The sequence below is a fragment of the Tamandua tetradactyla genome, chromosome 18, assembly GCF_023851605.1.
Source record: "Tamandua tetradactyla isolate mTamTet1 chromosome 18, mTamTet1.pri, whole genome shotgun sequence".
Classification (NCBI taxonomy): Eukaryota; Metazoa; Chordata; class Mammalia; order Pilosa; family Myrmecophagidae; genus Tamandua; species Tamandua tetradactyla.
The window spans coordinates 29,227,538-29,253,245 of NC_135344.1; the positions used below are offsets into that span (position 1 = coordinate 29,227,538).

Sequence of the window (25,708 nt, forward strand, 5' to 3'; positions counted from 1 at the left end):
GGGAGAAAAAGAAATCAGTCATAACAAATGGACTTAAAATGAGCAGACCCAAGAATCAACTAAACGCCATCATTAAGGCAATATTCAGTCAACCTTTGGAAAACATTCACGATAAAACTCACTGTCAATATCAGGAAACCAGTGAAATCAGAGCAAAAAAAGACTTAAGGTTCCCAGCAAAACATATTGAATTATTACATTACTTGTATATCTTTAGATTTTAATGAGAATGTTGTACGTGATTGCTTTCAAATTAACCTGGATCATAATACAGAAGAATGTTTGGAAACTCTGTTAAAAGCTGCTAACAAGGATAATGGTGACTAACAACCTATCCAGTTGGGGAGAATCAGACATTTGGTTAGAGGAGCCTTCTTTCCAGCATCTTGTTCAGTGAGAACTGGGAAGAAGGTAAGAACCAAAGGAGAATGATTGGAGGTGTGCACTCAAAGGGGCTACCAACCTAGAGCCATCCAGGGGACTTGCTGAAATAGCAGGACCTCTGGCTTTCAGTGGGAATCACTGAGATCAGGGTCAAGGCTCAGAAGGACAGAATTCTTCACCCTAAGGAGATGCAAGAGAGTGGAAAGGCTACAGGCACTGGTGGTAAGACACACCTGGACTAGAAACAGTGTGGGTACCTAAAAAGATACATATACTTAAGCAATTTTCTTAAGTTCTCTAAGATTTAAGATCCGTGCTGTTCTTGTTAATCAGCAAATGTGGGCTGTATCACTTTTATTTAAGATATACATTGTTAATGAAATATTTTTCAATGACCAGATTCTGGGCAGAGAGTCAATGAATGATATTTGTTTCATTATTATGGCTGTATTCATCTGAGATGAAAGAGGATGCTGCCTCCCGCAATATTCATCACAGAACTAATTGTTCACTGTCTCCCTGTTTTCAGGGTTCTAACTTTCTCTTTGATGCCTATTCTGTCTCTCAGAGGCATGAAAGAACAATTGCCTTGTATCGCTGGGACCAAAAACATTTTCCCTTCACTACTTTCAGGCCTATTTGATAACACTGAGGATGACTGGTCATATGACAAAAGGAAATGATTGTGCTTCTGACAGTCACAACCTCTCCTAACACTCACCAGCCCCACTCCTTTTGAAAACTGTGGGCTGCTATAAAACTCCTGACCAGAAGGCCTGGTCCTGGAATACCATACAAAGCAAGAGATACCTGTGTGGTTTTTCCTGGATATGATGAGCACATAATTTAAGGGTAAAACCAAACTTAAGCTGCAAGTACAGAGATGATCTTACACATTTTAGAATTGTTTTGAACTTGTCATATTGCTTTATAATCTGGTTGCTCTTCTAACTTGTAAGCTTGGATTTGAATCACTTTTGGTTGTTTTATTATATGAAATCAACAATAAAAGTTTTCTGTCAAAAGATAATTCAAAAGGATATGCTGTCATTTCTACAAGCCTCTCCCAACAAGGATTTGCAAGAAATACTGTAAACAGTAATATCACTAGTGCAAGTGTTTAGCATCCTAAGGAAACAGCTCAGATGGAGCAGCACTCAGTTGTTTATATACCTTTTATTATATTGACTAAACATGATCTATTGCAGTCTACAGGTGCTCATATCCATACCACACTACTAAAAGCAATATTATGGTATTTATAAGTTATTATTTTTTACTTAAGTCCATTACATTTAGTAATTCTTTATGTATTCCAGGAAAGGCAATGATCAATTCTAGAAAATTAAATCAGCAATACACATAAGATGTGCCCAAATGTGGCATAATTTTATTCTTGGCCTGATGGCTTAGTCTTTTTCATTCCCTCCCTCGCCATTTTGGCACGTCCGGTTCTTCTAGACCTCTGAATTACAAGCCTCACCCGGCGACTAGTGATGCAGCCTTGTCTCTCTACCCCTGTTGGCCTCCTCCTTATCCCTCCACCCGCCCAACATCCGCTGCTACAAGCACACTCAAAAACAACATCTCCCTGGTGCCTACAGACGTCACAGTCACCCCATTCCGTCCTCCCTGTGTGATTGGCTACCCTCCCCTGGAGTCCACGCCCTAACTCCACCTCTCCTCAACTGTATATATTCCGGGGCTCACCGAGCCTCGAGGTCTTTAGCTACTGGCGGCCATGGCATAAGCTCCTACCAACAATAAAGCTACCTTGCTTCATGCCTTAATTGGCTCGGCCTCCAGTCCTTCAGACCCGCAGTGGTCCCCTGCGCGCGCCTCTGACCCAGACCCTCGAGCTCGAGCCCCCTCTGACCTGGCGGTTCTACTCCCTGGACCCCCTCGGCAGGAGGAGTGGACCCTCGCTAGCCTAGCAGGACCGGACTCGGCAGAGTCCCACCTCTCCCCGCACCCAAATACTAATTCTAGACTTTATCAACTATCAAAATGACTTGGTGTACTTAAAACTAAAGAAAGAAAAAATACTGTTCAAAAACATAATAAAGAGTTCAGATGCTAAAACGAGTGCTCTAATTGCTTTGTTGTTTGTTGTTGTCCAAGAATTCTGTTTTATTGGGAATTACTTGAAATAAGAGAATGATCAACAAAGACTAAGATTTCTGTTCTTTTTAGGTGTAAGTGGTTTTTCCTGCAGTATAATTATGATTTGGCTCAAAGTAAAAATAATAAAATAGGGAAATATAATCAGAGGGATATAATTAAATTACACAGTAGCAATTTCAAAGATGCTTCAAAAATATTTTTAAACCATGAATGTTAAGCAAAGTCCTTCCCAGGATTCAGGACAATGAATATGGTATTAATTGTGTTTATTACCAATATGTCTTATTAATTAGGGTACAGAATCTGCTATAATAAAGAGACCAAAATACAGCAGCTTGAATACAATGGAGGTGAACGTTTAGAAGTGAGCAGTCCGGTGTTGGCCACCTGACTTTGCCATCCTCAGTAAGAGATTTCTTATCTGAGTCCAATTTCTTGTTGTCTCCTAGCTAGTGAGAAGGAGAACAGGGACTGCTGGTAAGATGTGCACACGCATTCTTTGAGGGAGCGAGGGACCTAGTCACACAACCATTATAAGTTAAGGAAGGCCACGAATCTCATAGTTGGATGACTCTGTGTCTTGCTAAAACTCAGGGTAGGTAGAATGATGTAGATCAAAGTCACTGCCATTGAATGAAATCAAAGAGATAACCTGTGGAAAGTTCTTTCCAAAGGACAATGAGATAATTACCAGGATGTTTCAGAACAGTGGCAGACAATTGCTTAGACACTTTTTCTTCTTTTATGCCCACACCACCAGGGAGAGACAAGTATCCTTATGCACACTGAAGGTATGAGCCATTTTCTTTATTTTTATACCCCAGTGCCTAGCACAATTCCTGGCATAAAATAAGCACTTTAAAAACTATTTGTTGAATGAAAACATGACCAGGTAAATGAAAGAACTTAAAGGGAAAAAAAGTTGGTACTCAAAAAGATTAAATTTCTTTCCCAAGGTCAAACAGCTTTTAGCTGGTAGAGTCAGGACTGAACCCAGATCTATTTGAAATTTTTCACCTATGTGATTCTCCTACAGGAAAATTCCTGTGATAAAATAAGCCATCTGCTTCAGAGAAGCTCTTCCTCTGTAAACTGGAATATAAAATCTGTAATGACTACAGCTTTGTCAGCAAAGGATTTGTTGTATTTCTTTTGTGGAATGTGAAAGATACTCACGCTGGTCTCATAAATTTCGGGAGCAATCACCCACTGTTCTCTCTCAGCCTTTTTGATGTCAGAGAAGTCAGTGGTTGACTGATTCTCAAATGAATAATTCTAATGAGAAGGCTCATTTCCAATGGGCTGCATTTGTGCTTATGATTATAAATAGTGGGGTTCACACCTGATTAATGGCCGTTTTAACACATGCTCAATACTAGGAATGCCCAGACATTCCTGGTCTTGCCCGTTATTTGTCAGCTAAGATGATTTCTGAACTGATCCTTTCAGAAACCATTAAATCTGGTAACGAACTAACTGGGCTTCCATCCACAGGTTTAAGTATTAATGCTCACTCAGGAAATGAAGAGTTTGCTGCTGCTTCTTTATCCTTGACAGGAGAATTGAGAAAGAGTTTGTTGAATATTTAAGATAGGACAAAATTCCCATCAACATCAGAAACATCTCGTTGAGGATTTAGAAAAAAACAGTTTTGCTTCTTTTTACGAGTTTGTATTGTGTGTGTGTGTGTGTGTATTGGGAGGCACTTTCAAAGATTAACATTTATAAATTTTAAAGTTAGGAGACAATGGGTACAGGAAACAAGACAGTAAATAAAAAATCTGCCAAAAAAAAAATAGAGCTGTTATAATATTATTCATGCACATTTGAAAAAAGAGGGGAAAGGAGACAACTGGAACAAATATAAAAATATTTCCTCCCAGATCCCCATCTCTATTTATTTTTATTTCAATTATGTGGACATCTTTAATGAAGGTTTGATTTTTTAATTCTCCAAGGTACTTCACATTCGGGTCATGGAGACTATAGTGGCAGAAGGCTTAGTGTCTTCCTCTAGCCATTCTTCGTTTACTTCTAAATAATAGCATGCAAGAATATCTGCTGGGCCAGTGTTTATGCAGAATGAAGACTATATTTCCTAGCCTACCTTGCAACTGTGTTTTTCTGGGAAAACAAGAAGTATTTGTCTTTAATTATGCAAGAAGAAAATGACTGTATAAAAATGTGTTAAGTAGTTTTATATACTTTGTCACTTTAATCTTCTTGACAACTGCCAGAAATCCATTTTTTTTTTTTCTAATTTAGAGATCTGGGCCTTGAGGCTTAGAGAGGCTCTATTATTTGTCAGTGTTCTCCCCGCTGATAAAATGAACTAGATTCTGCTTCTTGACCTCAAGTCCAAGCTTCCTTTAGTCAACCGTACTTGGTAAAATTGTTTCTCTTTTTGGGCACTTGTTACATGTTGACTGATTTGTTTAGTTACAGCATTAAACACCAAACACAATAATGTTCCAATAAAGTCTAGCTAATTAGCTGATAGAGTTATCCAAGTAATTCTATTTTGCTGTTATTATAATGTTAATGATCATGAACTATTATTTATCATGACTTTTGCACTTTAATGTGCACCTCATTGATAATAACCAAACCTAGTCTGCTCAGACCCTAAGGAAAGCCAGGGAAAGCTCTGGAAGCCCACACTTAAATATGAAACAACTTGTTTCTAGAGAAAACAAATTGTTTCACTTACAAAGTATCACACAAGACTTCACTAATACATTCAAACATTTTTTTAAAACTCTGATGCAAATCATATCCATTCTCTTTATATTATGAATAACTCTGGATAGCTGAGGTGGGGGATGCTGGTTGAGGGGAAGGAAAAACGCATGAAAGAGCAGACAGAGAAATATATGGGAGAAGTACAAAGATAACTGAAATAATGTGTGTGTGTATTAGAGAGAGAGAAAGCTTGGGAGAAGTGGAGAGAGGGAGGAAAAAGGTGAGCTGGAAAACCAAGTTCACAGCAATCTAAGTGGGCGGTGAGCATATTCAGAGGCTGTCTTTTGCTCACCTGTATTCATCTGCGTTAGGGCAATCAGAATACATTTTTTTTAAATTAACAAACTTTTGAAAGGCTGGTTAAAGATTTCTCCTTTGTTTGGAAACTTACTTAACAGTATGCTTGCTTTAACTTTCAAAGTTCAGTAGTACTAATGAAAACAAAAATTCCCTGAACAATTCTCCATGTCCTAAATCCCTATGAAGAAATTTTGTAGACTTCAGAAAACTACTCTAGAACTTCAGAGGGATTGCACCATTTGTTAGATATTTTCAAAGATATACTTGACTGCTTTGGTTTGCTAAAGCTGCCAGAATGCGATTTAGCTGAAATGGATTGGCTTTTACAAAGTGGATATTTATTGGGTTACAAATATTACAGTTCTTAGGACCTTCGTGTCCAAATTAAGGCATCAACAGGGTGATACCTGGACTTGAAGAAAGGCCAGTAGCATCTGGAATACCTCTGTTAGCTAGGAAGGCACCTGACTGGCTCCTAGTTCATTGCTTTCAGCTTCTGATTGCAGTGGTTTTCTCTCTAAGCTTCTGTGGGACACCAGATTTAGCTTCTCTGGGAAAATTCTGGGTTTCATCACTTAGCTTAGTATATCCAAACATCTGTGCCCTGGTTTCATCTCTTTGCTGTCTGTGTAGGCTGTGAGCTCTCTCAATGTTTCCTGCCTTTTATCCTCTTCATACAGGGCTCCAGTAAAAGGATTGCACCTATCCTGAATTGGATGGGTTACATGTCCATGGAAACAATTTAATTAAAAGGTCCCATCCAATAATAGGTTGGCCCCAACAAGATTGGATTAAAAGAGTATGGCTTTTCTGGGGAACTGGCACATTGACTTTCACAAAATAGCTTGTAAAAGGCACTTAACCTGACATAGTACAAAACAGTGGTTAAGTAAATGCTTTTGAGTCAGGCAGTATGAGCCCTGATTCTATCATTTAGTAGCTAAGAGAACTAGTGCAAGTCACTTAAGCCTTCTTAGCCCTGGTTTAGTTTTACATAACTAGTATTCAAAGTACTCTTCTCTTAGGATTCTTGTGAGCATCAAATGAGACAGGCGTTTAGAGGTTGGCACATAGTAAGTGCTCAGTAAATGTTATTTATTATCATTATTAGGGGTCATACATACCTTTTATTTTTTGTAGTGAGCATATCACATAAGATTCCTAGATATTTATCATATATCAGCATAACCAATAATACCTGCCTGTTTTATTGAAGGTTATTAATATCAGTGGGAGTTTCCCTCCTTCTTTCTCTTTAAGGTCTGATAATAAAATATGGTTGACAGGAAATGAACTTATTGCTTTTCATTAAAAAAATGTTTCAAAGTTTTATGAAGCTAGCCTATACAGAAAAGTGAAGGGGGAAAAAAAAACTTAAGCCAGATTTTGTTTCCTTCAAATAGATGATACTTTTTTCAAAAATAGCTTCGCCCACCATCACACCTGACAGGATCTGTTTTATCCTCCCACATTTCTTCTGAAGGCTAGTAGTGCTCATTATGTTCATTTGACAGATTGAGGAAACCAGGACATAAAGTCTAAGTAACTTGGCCAGAAACAGATAAAAAAAAACAACAACAAACACTGTGATGCAAGCACTGGCATTCTGGAACGTCAAAATGTTTGCTTACGTCATTCATCTTATCACAAAGAGAAAAAAAATTAAACTTTCACCATGCCACATACAGGAGATAGAAACCCTTGTTACTCATTACTAAAAACTCTTTAGGTACATTTCATTTGACAGTTTTCATGCTTTTGATCCCATATGTCAATAAACAGACACACATCCAACAACAGTAGTCAAAATAACGGCCCCTAAGATTTTAACACAGGTTCAATTAATCAAAGATGGCATGGCAATAATATAAAAAAATTGAAAAAATAGTAAGAAATAAATTCAACTATTGCTCTCTAAAATAAGATATGGTAGAAAGGGATGCTAATATGAATAAGATCAAATATAAAGAGAAAACTGTTACCTGTCTGTTCCACTTCTATATCAGTCCATATATACAGTATTGTCCAATAATTTTATAGTCTTCTCCAATATTTATTTCCTGATTGTAAGCCTTGTGAATTACATGAGCATGAAGATAAATCATTTACTTGTACTCTTGTGTGCATTTCTGGCTCTGCATTTTTTTCAGATGAAATTTGACTCCTTTGCTGTAAATGTGCTTAGCATTTACTAAACTACAGCAACAAGAAAACTCCAGGCAGGATTCATTGTGCTCTACAGAAGCTTCTTTCTTCTTGTTGAAAACAAATGCCTTGCCATGTTACAGAAAAGATAGAAGGGATGAATTCTAGGTTGGTATTCCAGATTGGCATTCAGTTCACTAGGCAGAAGAACCCGATTCCTTTGGTTAATTGAGGCAATATTCCCTTCGATTACAAAGTTAAACCATCTTATTCATATGATTTTATCACCAAGAATTTCCTCACATGATTGTGCCAGGTCACTCTAATGATTTCTTCCTTAATTTTTCATTTTTTAAAAATATTGGTAATCCAGGCAGGCCATGGTGGCTCAGCAGGCAGAGTTCTCGCCTGCCATGCTGGAGACCCGGGTTTGAGTCTCAGTGCCTGCCCATGCAAAAAAGGAAAAAATATATTGGTAATCAAACTTCAGTTAGTAGATGGTACCTTGGTTCAGATTTTTTTTTTTTTTTAATTTTGGAAGGGCATCAAGATAACAATAAAGACCAAGAGCTATCTGCTGTGTGACTTTTCTGGGGCTGCCATACAAATGATGACAAACTTGGTGGCTTAACACAACAGAAATGTGTTCTCTCACAGTTCTAGAAGTCAAGTGTTGGCAGGACTGTGTTCCCTGCCTAGGCTCTCAGAGGGAATCCTTCCTCGCCTCACCTGGCTCTCGGTGGCCAGAGGTGTCCCCTGTGGCCTCATCTTTCCGGTTTCTGCCTCTGTCTTCACATGGTCTTCTCCCTTCTTCTCTCTGCGTCTCACCTTCCTGTGTCCCTTATAAGGACACTTGTCGTTAGATGTAGGATCCACCCATGTCATCCAGGAAGTGCTCATCTGGAGATCCTTCACTCAATTACATCCACAAAGGCCCTTTTTCCAGATAAGCTACACTCATGGGTTCTGGGGATTTGGATGTGGACATATCTTTCTGGATGTCACCATTCAACCCACTACACCGTTAAAGAAGACATATCTAAAAAAAAATCAATCATTTCTAAAATGTCACTTCTCTGCTAATTCTTAAGAAGGCTATGTTGACTTTCACTTACAGGCTTGAAGAAGAAAATGGTTCCTTGGCTCATAGCATTATGGCTTCTTAGAAATATTTTAGACTACCAGCACAAACATTTACTCTCTCCTAATGAAAGAAGTTATGCCCAATGATGGTAGGGTGTGAATGCCTACCTTATTGTAGCTTGACTTTTACTTCCTACTTACATAAATAATGTTCAATAGAGCAGTACAAATACAGCCAGACTTGCTATGTTTTTTTTAATAATGTATAATGCAATCTGCTATTTCTGAACTATATGGAAATATATCTCTGAACTTTTTCTTATTCAGTGAGCTAGTAAAATGCTGAGTTTAAGGAAATGTCATTCTTATTATGTGAACAGAATTTGAGATAACATAATCTTTCCAACCACAGTTAAAATAGTTCACTAAGATCTGGACTGTGTCTAACCAAGGGCCTCTCCCACGTGAATGTGTGAATTAAATAAAAATATGTAAATACAAATTCACATACTGGATATTCCACTTAATACTTACTATATTTCAGGACAGACATTGTTAGAAATAATAGATTCTACTACAGTTGCTGTCATTCATACGTCAAATTTATTTGCATCAATCTAATAGATATTTCATTTCCTGCATTTGTTCAATGGGCTGTTAATTATTAAAATGTACACACATACACTAATGCAGAATATCACCTGAGAAACACAAAACTCTTAGGTACACTAATGGAATGATGTGCCGCTTTTTTGGGGAGTGGGAATCTAAAACCTTACCTATGTAAATCTCAGTTACCTAAATCTTACTTATCTGTCTCATGTCCTGCACTCTACTACCCTCCCAAAAAATAAAGTGCCCAGGCATAGTCCTATTATATAATTACATAATTACAAGAAATTTGGATATAAGGAGGGTATATTCCAAGGAAGACAGGACATGAAGTTTACATTGCAAGATGTCAGAAGTCCCTAGAAGGTATATTGAGGCAAGACATTTCAAATAATTGAAGGCATAATAAATTAGACTCAGGTGCCCTTGTAAGAGTACCAGGACCTTTACCTGAGAAATTCTGGGTATGGTGCAAAGCATTTAAAGAGAAGTTCCAAGGCATGGGCCAAAACAATCCCAGTGCTGGCCAGGATCATTCAATAATAATAGGCCAATAATTTTTCTTTTTCACAGCTTAGTTTTTAGAACGGACATTGTGAGGAGCGGAAGGGACTCACCAATAACTTCATTCGGGCATTTACTAGTGACCGCGTCCCACACGGGCATTTACTAGCGACCGCGTCCCACACGGGCATTTACTAGCGACCGCGTCCCACACGGGCATTTACTAGCGACCGCGTCCCACACGGGCATTTACTAGCGACCGCGTCCCACACGGGCATTTACTAGCGACCGCGTCCCACACGGGCATTTACTAGCGACCGCGTCCCACACGGGCATTTACTAGCGACCGCGTCCCACACGGGCATTTACTAGCGACCGCGTCCCATACGGGTATTTACTAGCGACCGCGTCCCATACGGGTATTTACTAGCGACCGCGTCCCATACGGGTATTTACTAGCGACTGCGTCCCATCACCCACTGCAGCGTTGAAAGGCCTTGTCTCAGATTCAAAGACCACTGTACTCTAGCTTCAGCTTCCTTTTATAACCCTGGATTCCAGTTTTTTCTGGGACATTTTTAAATGCAGAACATTATTTTCTCATAAACCTGGGTATATGGCAATGAGAAGAAAGGCTGGGTGGCAGGTAAGTTAACCTGACTAGCTAAATGACTGGGACATCAGTTCCGGCGTTTGTGATTTAGTTAATGCCTCAAAGAAATGACTGTTAAACATACAGTTTGGACCCTTGGAATAATTTAGGAATAGGCGAATTCAAGAATGTCACGGGTTTCAATTGTGGGCCATCTGAGCCCTGTGCTCATTATCTCTTTTTTCATAATTACTGCAATGGCGTTAGATGAACTAACATTTATGATTAAATTGATTTGGTCAGTAGCCCTTAAACCTCCTTTGCTTTTCCTTGACTCTGCACTCTTATTTATATGCATTCATATCTCCTTCCATGAGAATGATTCCTACCCATGCTTTCCGTCAAACTTCTCATGACAGTATTTATAACAAAACTCTTCTAACAAACTCACATCAAAGTAACCTTCCAAACTACCAGTGTAATTCTTGTTCTTGGTATTTATATGTTTGTAATCTAAGATGTTAAGAACCTAAAAGCCAGAGTATGTCTTAGTTTAACATTTCTTAGTATCCTGTACTGTCCTAAACACGGTGTCTTATCCTTAACAGTCACTTAATAAACAATTTGTATGTAATGACTTCCATAATAAATGATAAGCCATTCACTATTTTAGTATATCAGCTACAGGAAGAAATTTAGATTTTATTTTTCTGATTAAGTAACTGTCTGCGACATGGAAGCCAATTAAGGAAGTTTGAAAATGAAACCATGACTTACAAAATGCATTGTATTCTATCTAATTCATCTACATTTGTAAGATGGAAGTATTAAAACCTACAAAGGTGAATCTCCAAGAAATTATGAAGGGTGAAGAAAACAACAGCAAAAAGATGTATTATTCTTTGGATTCATTATAGAGTCTACATTACATTCCCAATATTTAGAAGCTAGAAATAGGGCAACTAATATTAATGGAGATGGATTTATAAATAAAATTTGAAATAAGAAAATAGATCTTCACATATTCCTACAGAAACTTCATATTATAGCCCATTCTTTAAAACTGTTTATGTAAAACTGTAGGCATATAATTAACAGCATTGAATTACATATTTGAATATAGTTAAGGGGGGAATTTCAGTTGTATATGTATTCATAGAATAAAATTTTTTAAAAAACCATGGAATTGCAGGACACAAACAGTGACCCTTAAGTTAAACCTTAGACTTTAGCTAGTAGTGCAATTACAAAAATGTTCTTTCATCAGTTTTAACAAATGTACCGTATCAGTGCCAAGTGGTAAGAATAGAGTGATATACGGGAACTAAAAAAATTAAAAATAAATTATATGACCAGAAATCACTGACGTTCACGTCAGAATAAACAAAGATGCTCTGTGTAAATAACAAAACTGAAAAAAATAATAACAAGGTAATTAGACTTTCTTCTAGGATGACTTATGCAGCATACTATGTGAGTTATCAGTGGTCTATTTTGACTCCCCAGCATGAAACACAACTGGAGTTTGTGTTCACTATTGCTGCACTCTACATAAATGCTATAAATAAGAAAATAGTGGAGGAAAAGAGGTAAATCTATGCACCCATATTTTTTATTTTCTTTATCATTAAATGACTTATTTCAAAGGGGTTTTGTGATGAGTCTTTTTAAATTTCAGGTAAACAATTATTCCCCATAATCCTTCTGATATTCTGCTTTTAAAAATATATATATCTAGAAGAATTTTGTGAAGCAACATCTACAATGTACCTTATTCCAAAATTTAAAAAATCACTACATGGTGATCATTTTTTATTCATGTATGTCAACTATTCTAGAGGCTGCTAAAGAGTATTGATTTTTCTGATTTAATATGTTTGGAAGTCATAACCTCAAAACATCTCTATTCCCTTGCATGAGAGGATGTTTTAATGGGGCTGTGCTGTGCTTAACAATGTCATTTACATCAAATACACGGACCTTACAATGCACTCTGGGAATTATAAAGGTTCACTTCTCCACAGGGAAAGAGACCTATTTCTAAGAGCGACTCAAGTTAAATTCATCCTCCCAAAATACTATGTGACAGTTAGGATTCATTCTTGATGAGATTTATGACAGGAATCAGAAAATAAATAAAATGTAGTTTGGCATCTTTGGTACTCCTGAAAAGCTGAATTTTTTGGCGTACTGAACTAATATTATGATTGCATAATTTCTTATTAAAGGACTTCCACTTCTGGTCAAGATGAAGTACAGAGACTGGATTTACTCTCCCACCTAGAATCAACTAAGAAAGGAAAGCAAAACAAAACAAAACAAGAAAACAAACAAAGAGGTAAAATATAGGAGTTAACAGTTTTCAGAAATCAGACATCAGTAAGATCAAGTCAGCTACCTCTGAGAGAAGATCAACTACAAAGTAAGAAGTAACCTCTTTGATGGCTCCATGTATCGCAGGAGAGAGCAGAGTAAGGGAAAACCCAGAAGGAGCCCAATGGCCTTCCTAAAGTGAGGTCACAGAATTCGGAGTCTGGGGTGATCAAAGCAGCTACAGTTTGTGGGGAAGAATATTATTAGAGGAAAGAAATGCATAGAAAGGGAAGCCTGGAGAAAAGCAGAGATGACTTTTTGAGTCTTAATGTGAATACTGATGATTGCATATATGTGAGGTAATGACCCAAGGCTGAGGAAAGAATCACCCAAAAGGAGAAGGGGGAAAAAATCAACTCAGGGCTAGGGATAAGCATCTTTCCACCAGCCAGAATGTAAAACCATGTAATTCATGGGAATTTGGGTAGAATACTCAGAAGGTATGAGCTCAGTAGAGGGGCAAATTAACCCTGTGCTAACGGGTGTTCCCATCCTGTTTTATACCTCAAAAGCCAAATTCAAAATGGTCAAAGGTTTTACAAGTAACTTGATTATATTCTAGAACAAATTTCAGTAATATTTACAAAATGTACACAATCTCTAGCACCCAACATCATTAAGATCGCAATGTCTAGGAAGCAGACAAAAATTACCAGATATGCAAAGAGCAGGAAAATACACCTCATCATAGAGAGAAAATATGATAAATAGACCCAGAAATGACACCAGTGAAAGAATTTGTAAACAAGAACATCAAAACAGTTATTATAACTATATTCCATATATCCTGAAGCTAAGAAAAGTTTCAGCATCTTAATTAGGGCAGAGACTTTATAGAAAAGAGCCAAATCAAACTTCTAGAGATAAAAACTACAACTTCTGAGATGGTAATCACATTGGGTAGGCTAAGGATTAGCAATCATAGAGCAAAGAAAGTTAGCAATAGCAACTATCATGGTCAGGTTCATGTGTCAATTTGGCCAATTGGTGGTACCTGTTTGTCTGGCAAGTGCTGGCCTGTCTGTTATGATGAGGACATTTCATAGAATTAAATCACGATCATGTCAGCTGTATCCACAGCTGATTTCATTTGTAATCAGCCAAGGGGAATGTCTTCTGCAATGAGGGATGCTTAATCTAATCACTGGAAGCTTTTAAGAAGGATTCAGAAGAGACAGGCTCTCTTCCTGCTTCAGCTAGCGAGCCTCTCTTGTGGAGTTCATCCAGACCGTCCATCGGAATCGTCTGTTTCACAACTTGCCCTGTGGATTTTGGACTCTGTGGTCCCACAGTTAGGTGAGACACTTTTATGAATTTTATAGTTGTGAGTGTTACCTGTTGATTTTGTTTCTCTAGAGAACCTTAACTAATACAGTAACTTTCCAAAATATAGCAATACCAACTTCCAAAAATGAAACACAGATAAAAGACTGAAATAAAAATGATCAGAGCACCAGTGATCCATGAGACAACCTAAAATGCCACAACATACATGTAATTGGAGTTCCCAATTTAGAGGAGAATGGAAGACAGCAAAACTATCTAAATAAATAATGGGCAAGAATTTCCCCAATTTGGTGAAACCAATAAATCAAATAATACAAGAATCCTGAAATAAATCCCAAATAAAAAACACAAAAAGAAAACTATACCTAGGAAACTTATCACCAAATTACTTAAAACTAGATGCAAAGAAAAAAAATCTTCATAGCAGCCACAGGGAAAAAAAGCACCCTGTACACATAAATAAGAATGAATAGTCTTGTTAAAAACAATGCAAGTCAGGGGATAGTGAAGTAGCATATTTTAAATATTGAGAGAAAAATTTTGTCAACCTAGATTTCCATATCTAGTGAATATATTCAAAAACAAAAGCAAAAGCAAAACTTTTTCAAACATAAAAATGAAAAAATTCATTGCCAGCACACCTACTAAAGCAATGTCAATATTCAGACAGAAAGAAAATACCAGTTGAAAATCTGCATCAATGTAGAAGAATGAATAGTACCAAAAATTGTAACTATATGGGTAGACATAAAATGTTATTTTCTCTTATTTCTTCTATTAAAAGATCATTGACTATTTTTAAAAAATAATATATTGTGAAGTGCTTTAAGATGTGTGGAAGACAAGCAGGTGTAAGTTAAGGATATATATAAACTCAAATGCAGCCACTAAAAAAGCTACAGTTATAGCTAATAAGTCAATAAAGAATATACAATGAATGCTTATAAATATTCAATTAATCCAAAAGAAAACAAAGAGAGAAGAAAAGGGGGCACAAAGAACAAATGGGAGAAATAAAACACAAATAGCAAAATGGTGGATATAAATATTCACACTAAGTGCAAATAATCTAAACATCTCAATTAAAAGCCAGAAAATGTCAGATTGGATTAGAAAAGACCCAGCTATATGCTGTATTCAAGAAACCAGCATTAAATATAAAGGCACAATAGTTTTAAAGTATCAGTATGGAAATATATCTACCATGCTAACACTTAAGTAAAGGCTGGAGCACATATATTAATATCACACAAAGTCAATTTCAGAACAAAGAATATTATCAGGGATAAAAGAGATAATTTATAAATGATAAAGGGGTCATTTCATCAAGAGGCTATAACTATCCTAAATAATTAACAACTAAGAATGAAGCTTCAAAAATACATGAAGCAGAAACTGATAAAACTAAAGGAGAACACATGAATCTACAATCAGAGTAATGGCTTACTAAATCAAAATACCCAGAAACCTGTTTTTCTGCCACTTTCTCCAAATCAGTCCTAAACCCCCATCACCAGATAACAATCCTTGGACCTCCATGATTAAGGGATTCAGACATGAAGCTAAGACTTGTGTTCAACCAAGAATTTTAGGGCTGTGTCCACCGTATAATTCTGTTGTTGAACTGAAGACATTTAATTCTGCCAGAACCCCTTGTTTGTCCCTATAGAAAGCTGAACACCCTTGCAGAATTGTGTTTTAGCCACAAATCCAAGGATGCTTGGATTTGATTCCAGCATCCTGTCTCCAAACAGGAGACCCAGGACTTTGCTGTTTATGACAACATTTGTTTGAACGGTTTAATGTAACATTCGACTCCTTGCATTTAAAAAATTAGCTGTGACTCTTCTTGTTTACTTTAGTTCTTTTTCTGTCTTCCTTCATTTGTAAAATTGGGATGGTACCTGACACTAACCTAATGGAGAGGATGAAGAAATAGATTGATCTTTGCAAAATGCTTGGAAGAAATGTACTGAGTAGCTGCGTGTAAACATTAAATGACATGGGAATTAAGGCTGAGATCTGGATGGTTCTGACCTAGATAATACATTTTCTTGAAACATAAAGAAAGTGGAAGAAAAGTTTTTTAATTGCCTGAATTTAACGTTGGAAAGATGAGATACCCATTTATCCTTCATTTCATCAGTTTGATTTTATAAATGGCAACTCGGGTTATAAGATAAAAGATGAAATGCATACAAAGGAGAAAAGAGGGGACATTTTGATATTCTTAAGTTGAATATGTTTTCTACTTCAATAGAAAGATCTTTTCTTCTTTTATTCAATAATAGTATTCATCTTTTTGTAATGGATTCTTCCAGATAGCCTTAGAAAATTCACCCAGTGTAGGATGATGCATCTGTTTTGGACTTCAGGGAGTATAAAGTAGGAAAAGAGTTACAAATAGAATGGTATGCATTATTAATGAATCACCCTGCAGCTGTCCTTAAAGACTGCTTGAAAGTACTTATAGGTTTAGAAGACACTAACCTAAAAAAAAAGAAAAAATCCATTCCTCTTGATACAATCTGGGTAATGCCTTCTGGAGTGACCTTTTGTCCTCTCTTCTCCTTCCTCTGCTGGGCAACCAGCATTCAATTTGAATGAAGCAACTCTCCCACTCAGGGTTTTCTAATCAGTATTCTATTATAGTTGAAAGCAGGTGTTTACATTTTTGTCTTTCACACTGAACTAGATGTCATGGTGCCATTTAGATTTTTGACTCATATTAATTCATTTTAATAAATGAATATGGTTTATATAATTTCATGAGTTATTTGCATCTAAAAATGGGAATCCTAACTTTAGAAATGTGTTTAATATGGCCCACTTATAGGTAATGAAAACAAATCAAAATACAGCAAGTTTCAAAGTTAAAAAAATATGTACACTTTCAAACCTATGGAACTGCATTCTTTATATTTGCTGAAGTATTGATGTACAAAATGAGATAAAAAATGCCTTGTTTACATGTGCATAGTGTCATTAATTTAAATAAAAAGTCAAATGGCTTTAGTTTTATTATCTCACCGGAATCTCATAGAAAACTTGTAAGTATGACATATTATTCTGTTTTACAGATGGGAAAATGGAGTTTAATAGAATACCATGGTGTGGGAAGAAAAAGGCTATGGTGCTATATATAACTAATAATCCATTGTTAAAGACAGGACTCAAACCTTTTTCTGATACCACTGGATTCTGAACAAATTCAATCACAAACGGACCCCTATTTTCTTAATCATTTTCACTAAACATTACCAGGTAAATTAATTCCAATCATGTTATAATAAAGGATCTTTGATAACATTGAGAAAGAGATAATGATTTTATCCTCCAAAAAAGAAATATTTAAAATTAAGGCAAAATTTAAATATTTTAGCAAGGCTCACAATACAAAGTCTGATATTTATTTCTCCTACAAATACCAACTTTCGATCTTTATTATGAACCATTTTCAATATCTATTAACTCTCTAATAATGTGTAGGCAGGAATGAAAGTTACTGTGACTCCCTATTTTTGCTTAGAGGCTGTGATACCAAAGTTCAAATCACTTTCCCAAAGTTTAATATGATGGCAGAGAGAAATATGTGGATCTAGAACCCAGAATCAGATTTCCATTCTATTCCATATGTATGTACTCTTTGGTATGCTTAGACTATATTTGTTAAATGTGAATCTATTAGAGCCATGCACTCCAAGAAACATTGTTGAAAGGATAAGAATGAAAGAAAATAATAATAAAAGCATTTTTAAAAGAACTAAAAACTCTTTCTGTACTGCAATTAAAACAAAGAATCAATAGATATTCATCAAAATTCAATGTCATTGTATACTTTAACTTCTCTAGGGTAATGCTAATTTTGAAGAACAGTAGTTCCCTGAAAATTGCTATTAATCTACATCAGTAAGGTGAAATTTTAAATTCATTCACATTAAGATATGTGATAGTTTTAGAAGGGTTAATTAAAGTTGGAAGAATATAAATTCTTGTATAGTAATATTTGCCATGTTTGTTTAAGCTCAGTTGAAAAGCAATGGTTGCATAAGGACATCTATACATAATAATTTTGTTCTCTAACCCCAATGATTTGCTGAAAGTATTTGATGATTTTTTGTATCATTTATTTTGCAGAGGGAATTGAATATTATATTTTAAAAGTCTTCAGGCATAAGTATAACTCAAATGTAGTTTTTTATATTTGCTGAACTTTAGTCAAAAGTCTAAATTTGTCAGAAGATTGATCCAAAATTTTATTTTTTCAATTAAATTATATATTCCAAATTCATTTGTGAGTCTCTAATATATTTTGTTAGTACAACTAAAGTTTAGAAAATCCAAATATAATTCAGATAGTATATACACTGTCCGGGAACTGATCTTATTTTTATCAAGAATATTCATCATAGCAGCTGTTCATAAATATTTAAAAGGATACCATGGGTTCCCAGTTTTGTTATGCTGGTGTGAACCCCCTTCAGCTCATTCATACCACTGATAACATCATAAACTTTAACAAAATTAAAACAACAACAACGACGACTACATGAGGTCTGAGAAGTATACAAAAGTAGTTAGACTATAGAGAGAAGTCAGAACTTTGAAATATGACCAGCCTGGGTGTATGCTTCCCCCACCCCTCCCTTTGCTGTTTTACACCAAGGGAAAACTTCAGTGTGGAAAGCACCTCAGTGCAGTCTGATAAAACTCGGGTGGAAACCCTGTCTTCTATCTGGCTGGAGGAACCAATGAAAGAAGCTGGAAATGTCAAAAAGTATGTGGAAAGCCCACAGGAGAGAGAGCTGGAGATGGGAATCCCCTCATTCTGAACAAGAATATATGCAAACCTTAGCCTAAGTCTGAGTTCAAAAAAGGATAACAAAGTCTTAAAAACAGAACAGAGATTTGAACTGCCGCCCAGAGAAGGCAAGCTGTATCTTACAATTTAAATCTGTGTTGGTCATCTGCTTAAAATAAATACATGAACATTTTTTGTAACAGAGCCCAGAGTCTGTATCACATAAAACCACACTGTCCAGAATACAAAAGAAAATTACTTGACATAAAAGAACAAGGTAAATGCAATGAATTTTCAAAGGAAAATGCAATCAATCCCAAGAAGACCCCTATGCTGAATTATCACACAGAGACTTTAAAGCAGATTTTGAATCTATGCTCTGAAAGGTAAAGTAAAATACACTTGAAGGAAAAGATAGGAAATCTCAAATATGTAGTGTAAATATAAAAAAAAAAAACAAATGAAAAACTTAAAATTTAAATAAAGAAATGTCATAAATTATAAGGAAATTCAATAGGTGGGCTTAATAAAAGAATGGAGATGACAAAGGGAGTGACCAGTGAAATGATGATAGGACAACAGAAGTCAACCAATATCAAAAAGAGAGAGAGAAAAAAAGTTGTGAAAAAAATAGCTTTTCAGGGATCTATGAGACAAAATTAAAATTTTTATACTATGTATAATTGGAATCCCAGAAAGAGAGGAGAGAAATATTGGGAAAGAAAAAATATTTAAAGAAAGTATACCCCAGAAAAGCCATGTTTTAAACCTGATCCAATCTTGAGGGAGCAGCCCTTTCTTTTACTCCTGATTGAGCACTGCAGGTTGGAAGCTTGATCAGATTATCTCCACAGCAATATGACACCCCAGTTGTGGGTGTGACCTTTGACTGGATGGAAATGTGACTCCATCCATTTCAGATGGGCCTTGATTAGTTTACTGGATTCCTTTAAAAGAGGATACATTTTGGAGAGAGTCAGAAATCACAGAAGGCACAGAGCCAACAGAAAGAGAGCCGACACAGATGCCCACACTTGGAGAACAGAGACATAGATATTTGGAGATGTTTAGAGTCCAGCAGAGGTTGCCATGAGATGTTAAGCAAGCCAGAACCTGAAGAGAGCCAAGGTAAGCCAAGAGATGAAAGCCAGCCCCAGAGAAGCAAAGTGAGGAACCCCCACAGGAACATAGGCCAAAAGCAATAGAGCCCAGGATCAAGGGACCAGCAGATGCCAGCCAAGTGATTCCCAGCTGAGAGAGCTGTTTCTGACACATCATCTTCCTTGAATTAAAGTATCTTTCTGTGGATGCCTTAGTTCGAACATTTTCATAGACTTAGAACTGTAAACTTGTAACTTATTAAATTTTTTTAAAGCCATTTCAATTTAGGCATGTGGCATTCTGGCAGTTTGCAAACTAACACAGAAATCATAACCAAAATTGGTAGAAGTCATAAATTTACAGATGCAATAAGCATGGAAAATACCAAACAAGATAAATTTTTTAAAAACATGCCTATACATATCATAATCAAATTGATTAAAATAAAAGATTTTAAAAAAAAACCAAAAAATACCCAAAAAAGAGATATAATACAAGGAAACAACATTTCAAACGATGCTGGTTTCCCATCAGAAACCATGGAGTCCAGAATTCAGTGATGCAATAACTAAAGGGCCAAAAAAAGAAAAAAGGTCTATCAATAGATAATTCTATAACCAGTGAAAATATCCTTCAGGAATGGAGGTGAAATAAAGACATTTTCAGGGAAAAGAAAACTAATAAAAGTTGTGGCCATCAGACCTGCACTAAACAGAAATGCTATAGAAGTTTCTCAGGCTGAAGGAAAATAATGCCAGAAGAGGAGTTCACCTTCAGTTATGGATTAAAAACAACAGAAATGGTAAATATCTTCATAAATATAGAAAACTATATTTTTCTTATGTCTTAAATACCTATGACTAGTTAAAGTAAAAGCATAGCATTGATTGATGGGATGTTCAATGCATGTAGACGTAATACACATGCCAATTACAACATAAGGAGAACGAGGATGTTAAGGACTCATAAGGTTGCAAGTTTCTATGTTTTATACCATGTGGTACAATATTAACTCAATAGATTATGAAAGGATACATATATATGTGGTAATTACTAGAGCAATTATAAAGAGCAGGGGTCAGCAAAATATGTTCGAGAGTCTATGTTTTTTATGGTTATGAGCTAAGAATGGTTTTTATGTTCTTAAATGGTTGAGAAATCAACATAAGAATACATTTTATAACATGAAAACTAATATGAAATTTAAACACCTGGATCCACAAAGTTTTACTGGAACATGAGTCATGCTCAGTTATCTATGTATTGTCTATAGCTACTTTCTTGCTTTAGTGGCAGAATTGGGGAGTTGTGGCAGAAGCCATCTGATTTGCAAAGCCTAAGATATTTACTCTCTGACCCATTATGGAAAAAATTGGCTGACCCCTTAAAAGAGTTATTTCTATAACACCTATAAAGAATTAAAATGAAAAACTAAAATAAATTAAAATAATCCAAAAGATGGCCAAAAGAGAAAATAAAAAGGTAGAGTTGAACAAGCAGAAAACAAATAATAAAATGCTAGACGTAATTCAATCAAATAAATAATTGTGCATCAAAGGACTTTCTTACAAAAGTGAAAATACAAACTATGCAGTGGGATAAAGTATTTGGAAATCACATATCTGATAAAGGTTTAATATTCAAAATATATTTAAAAACTCCTACAACTCAACAACAAAAAGACAGACAACCCAATTAAAAATGGAATAGACATTTCTCCAAAGAGGAAATACAAATGTCCAAAAAGCACATGAAATGATGCTCAACATCACTAGCTATTAGGGAAATGTAACTCAAAACCACAATGATATACCATTTCATGTCAACTAGAATGGCCAGTATTAAAAGAACAGAAAACTACAAGTGTTGGAGAGGATGTGGAGAAATAGGAATACTCAATGACTGCTGGTGAGAATGTAAAATGGTTCAGCCACTGTGATGACAGTTTGGCAGTTCCTCAGAAAACTAAGTATAGAAATACCATATGACTCAGCAATACCACAGTAGGTATATACCGAGAAGAACTGAAAGCAGTACTGAAACAGGTGTTTTCACACCAATGTTTATAGCAGCATTATTCACAATCATCAGAAGATGGAAGCAACCCAAGTGCCCGTCAATTGATGAACATATAAATAAAATGTGGTAAGTGCATGTGATGGAACATTATTCAGCAGTAAAGCAGGAATGAGGTCTGAAGCATGCGACAACATGGATGAAACTTGAGGGCATTATTTTGAGTGAAATAAGTTAGACACAAAGGACAAATATAGTATGATCTCTCTAATGCAAACTAATTCTAATAAGTAAACTCATAGAATTCAAATCTAGAATATAGGCTATCAGGAGTTAGACTGGGTTAAAGAATGGGGAATTGATGCTTAACTTGTACAGAATTTCTTAACTTGTACAGAATTTCTGTTTAGGTGGATGGTAAAGGTTTGGAAATGGATAGAAGTGATGGTAGCACATTATGGTGAGTATAGTTATCAGCACTGAATGACAGAGGCAAAAGGGGAAACTTTAGGATGTATATAATATTAGAATAGACGTTAAAAGATAAAACAGGATTGCACAACACTGTGACCCTTATTATAGGTAGACTATGGTTAACAGTGCAAATTTAAGAGTGTTCTTTCAAGAATCATGAAAAATGCACAATACTAACACAAAATGTTAATAATAGGGTAGTTTATGGGGGAAAAAGACACCTAATGTAAATTATGGATGACAGGTAATAATACAATTTTAATAATATTTTGACAATTGCAACAAAGGTAACTAATGCTAAAAAATACTACAGTGATAAAAAGTTATGCCATAAATTGTAACAAACGTTCCACACCAACGCAAGGTGTTGGTGGCACGGTGGTGTAGGGGAATCCTGTAGTATATGCAGGATTGTTCTTGTAATCCCACAATTTGTCTAATAAAAAAATTTAAAGAATGGTTTAAAAACTAATTAAAAGGAGAGATTTCCAGTAAATTGGCAGCGTAGGGAGCAGCAGGACTCACTCCTCCTTGAAAGCAGCTAGTGGACAGCAGGAAGTGCCTAAAACAACTGTTCTAGGGCTCTAGAAGCAAGGGGAGCCCTGCGCAGCCTCCAGGGAAGAGCAGAGGCTTTAAGAACCTACTTTTCTGGGTTATATGCAACTTCAAACCATCACATGCATATACATTTATATCTTCATATATAATGACTAGACAAGTTGCATATTAAAATTTACACATATATATTTATAAATCACCTTTTGAAAAAATACTGTGAAAAGTGAAGGGCCAATTTTAATGTTCAATAGACTAAATACAGCAATTTGTGTTTTCTTTGCAGAGTTCAAACACGAATCTGAATGAAACCTAATGGCTTGGTAAGAATTAAAACTTAAGATATGTCTAACATGCTGGCTAAATAATGGAAATAAATGAAAATAATTCCATTTATTTGTATAACCATGAAAAAACTTAGTGAACACCACCACCATGAAAAGACTAATTGTCTACTATCAAGCACATGGAACTATGTTAAAAGGGCTGCAGAACATATATATAGAGATCTTTTTATCCAGATACATTTTTTTAGTGCAAACTCACAACTATCTATCACGAGACAGGTTCCTAGTCCATTTTATCTTTCACAATTTTCCTGTCTCTTGACAACATAACTCACAATGGGAAATTTCTTTCCATATTTTTATTAAGGATTTGGGGAGATTTTCCAGTATTAATCTCCCAAACTCTTAAACTCTCCCAGACTTGGAGACTTCCAGAGAGTTTCTTTGTAATGAAGAGCATCATTACTTAAACATGGGGAACCAATGCAGCTATCTTTCCTGCATGAATTCATTCTGAATGTGCACCCTCTTCAATGCTGGGGAGCCATCTGCATTGCCCGGGAACCTGGCTACACTGCCTTGTGTGTGTCATCAAGATGAACTCTCAGTGACAGTGTATGCTGAATAATGGATAAATGAGAGTCCCCTGACATAGATTTGGTGGCCATGAAATATGAATTTTGTGATCATCTTTATATTCATGTTCAGGGACTAGCTGAGAGAATATGGGTTTCTAAATGCCAAGCCATCTAATACTGGGGGTTTTCAGTTGTCACTTCTCTTTCTAGTGAAGCAATTGTAAAGAGAATGGGTGAGTAATTTCCCACCCACATTGAGAAAATCTCTTGCCTCTGCATTTTGAATACTCAAATTTGAAGTAGCCTTGTCATCACATCAAAATGTTCTGCTTATGAGAAACATAGCAAATAAGCAGCACCTCCTTTCCTTCAATCTGATTGCAATAGTTTCCTGTGGGGTCAGAGTACTTCACTGCAAATAAAATGGCATTAAATCAACAGGTAGAGCCAACTTGCTGCTTTGCATTCTAAGAACTGCTTAACTTATTGGCATCCTGGTAGCTGGCATGTATTTCTTCTGTTTCTCTCTGCTCATGATATTATTTCTTAGAGATCTTTGGAAACTCAGACATAAAAATGAATATGAATGCTTTTACACACACTAGTGCTCTTTGAAAGAACACATTTTCAATGAATTCAGAAGTATCACAGTTGAAGCATGGTAGTCAGTTAAGCGATTGAGAGTTGAGTCCACTAGAACTTGGATTTGGGGAGCAGGGATATTTATTAAAGGAGGGGTTTGATAACTCCAAGTCACTGAGCAGACTGAAAATTTCTTTTTTCATCTTGTTGTTTTAGAGTCATATTAACATAACCATAAAGCTTTATCTGTGAATTCTAAGGGAAATAGAAGGTAATGTGACTCGACAATCCAAGGCTAAAGAAATATTGACAGAATATTTTTTTAGTGAGAAAAAAAAAAAAGAAAAAGTGGTGACTCCTTGTCAGAATTATAAATAGTAGTTTCATTGACCATTGAAAAAAGAAAAATGATCCAGTGCACATTTGTGTCCTTATGGCACATAAACCAGGACAACCACCACTGCAGATATTTCTCTATACAATTCCCAAAATCCACAACCCAGAGAGAGTGTGTGTATGTGCAGACTATATCCATAAAGTTGCTTTAAGAATTAATATATACTACAAATTGAAGTCATAATCTCAAGGAACAATTTTCCAAGAAGGAGAAAAAATTTAAATAAATCACTTATTCACCTAATGGAATAAAAGTCACAGCTACTCACCTAACCTCTCGATGGAATAGTATCGCTGCTTACTGTCCACACGCACAGTCTCAGCATAAGGGCTACCAACACCATAACCAATGATGTATCCTCGCACCACAATGTTTGGGTTCAGGGGAGGAGTCCAACTCATGATGATACAGTTGGTCTGGGGCCGCACGTGAAGAGAGCTTGGCTGGTCAGGGACCTGAGACTCTGGGATGCAAAAAGAGGCATAATCAAGGTGTCAATTAACAGATTGTTTAGCAGGAGAAAGCGTCCATTTCAAGCAAGGTAGTATTAAAGCCCACTGGTGCTCATAGGATCTATCACTTACAGTCCAAGTCCCAACATTTTTCAGCATTTGATACATTTTTCATGTTTGATTTTACTTTTGCAGAATCTCTTACACATAAGAGAATACAGAATTTCCTCCATTGGTGCTGTGGCATCATGCATCTTTTTTCTGTTTCTTCCTTTGGTTTATTTCTCTTGTTTTCATATGTTTCTTCGTAGGTATCATT

The 25,708-nt window shown here is 36.0% G+C and overlaps 1 protein-coding gene across 1 annotated transcript in view; it reads right to left on the reverse strand.

The window, feature by feature from the left end:
• LOC143662401 (netrin receptor DCC-like) overlaps nucleotides 1-25,708 on the reverse strand; it is a 294,187-nt gene that overhangs the window by 81,716 nt on the left and 186,763 nt on the right. Inside the window, exon 9 of the mRNA XM_077136090.1 lies at nucleotides 25,206-25,400. Within this exon, the coding sequence (XP_076992205.1) occupies nucleotides 25,206-25,400 (195 nt within the window). The remainder of the gene's footprint in view (nucleotides 1-25,205; nucleotides 25,401-25,708) is intronic.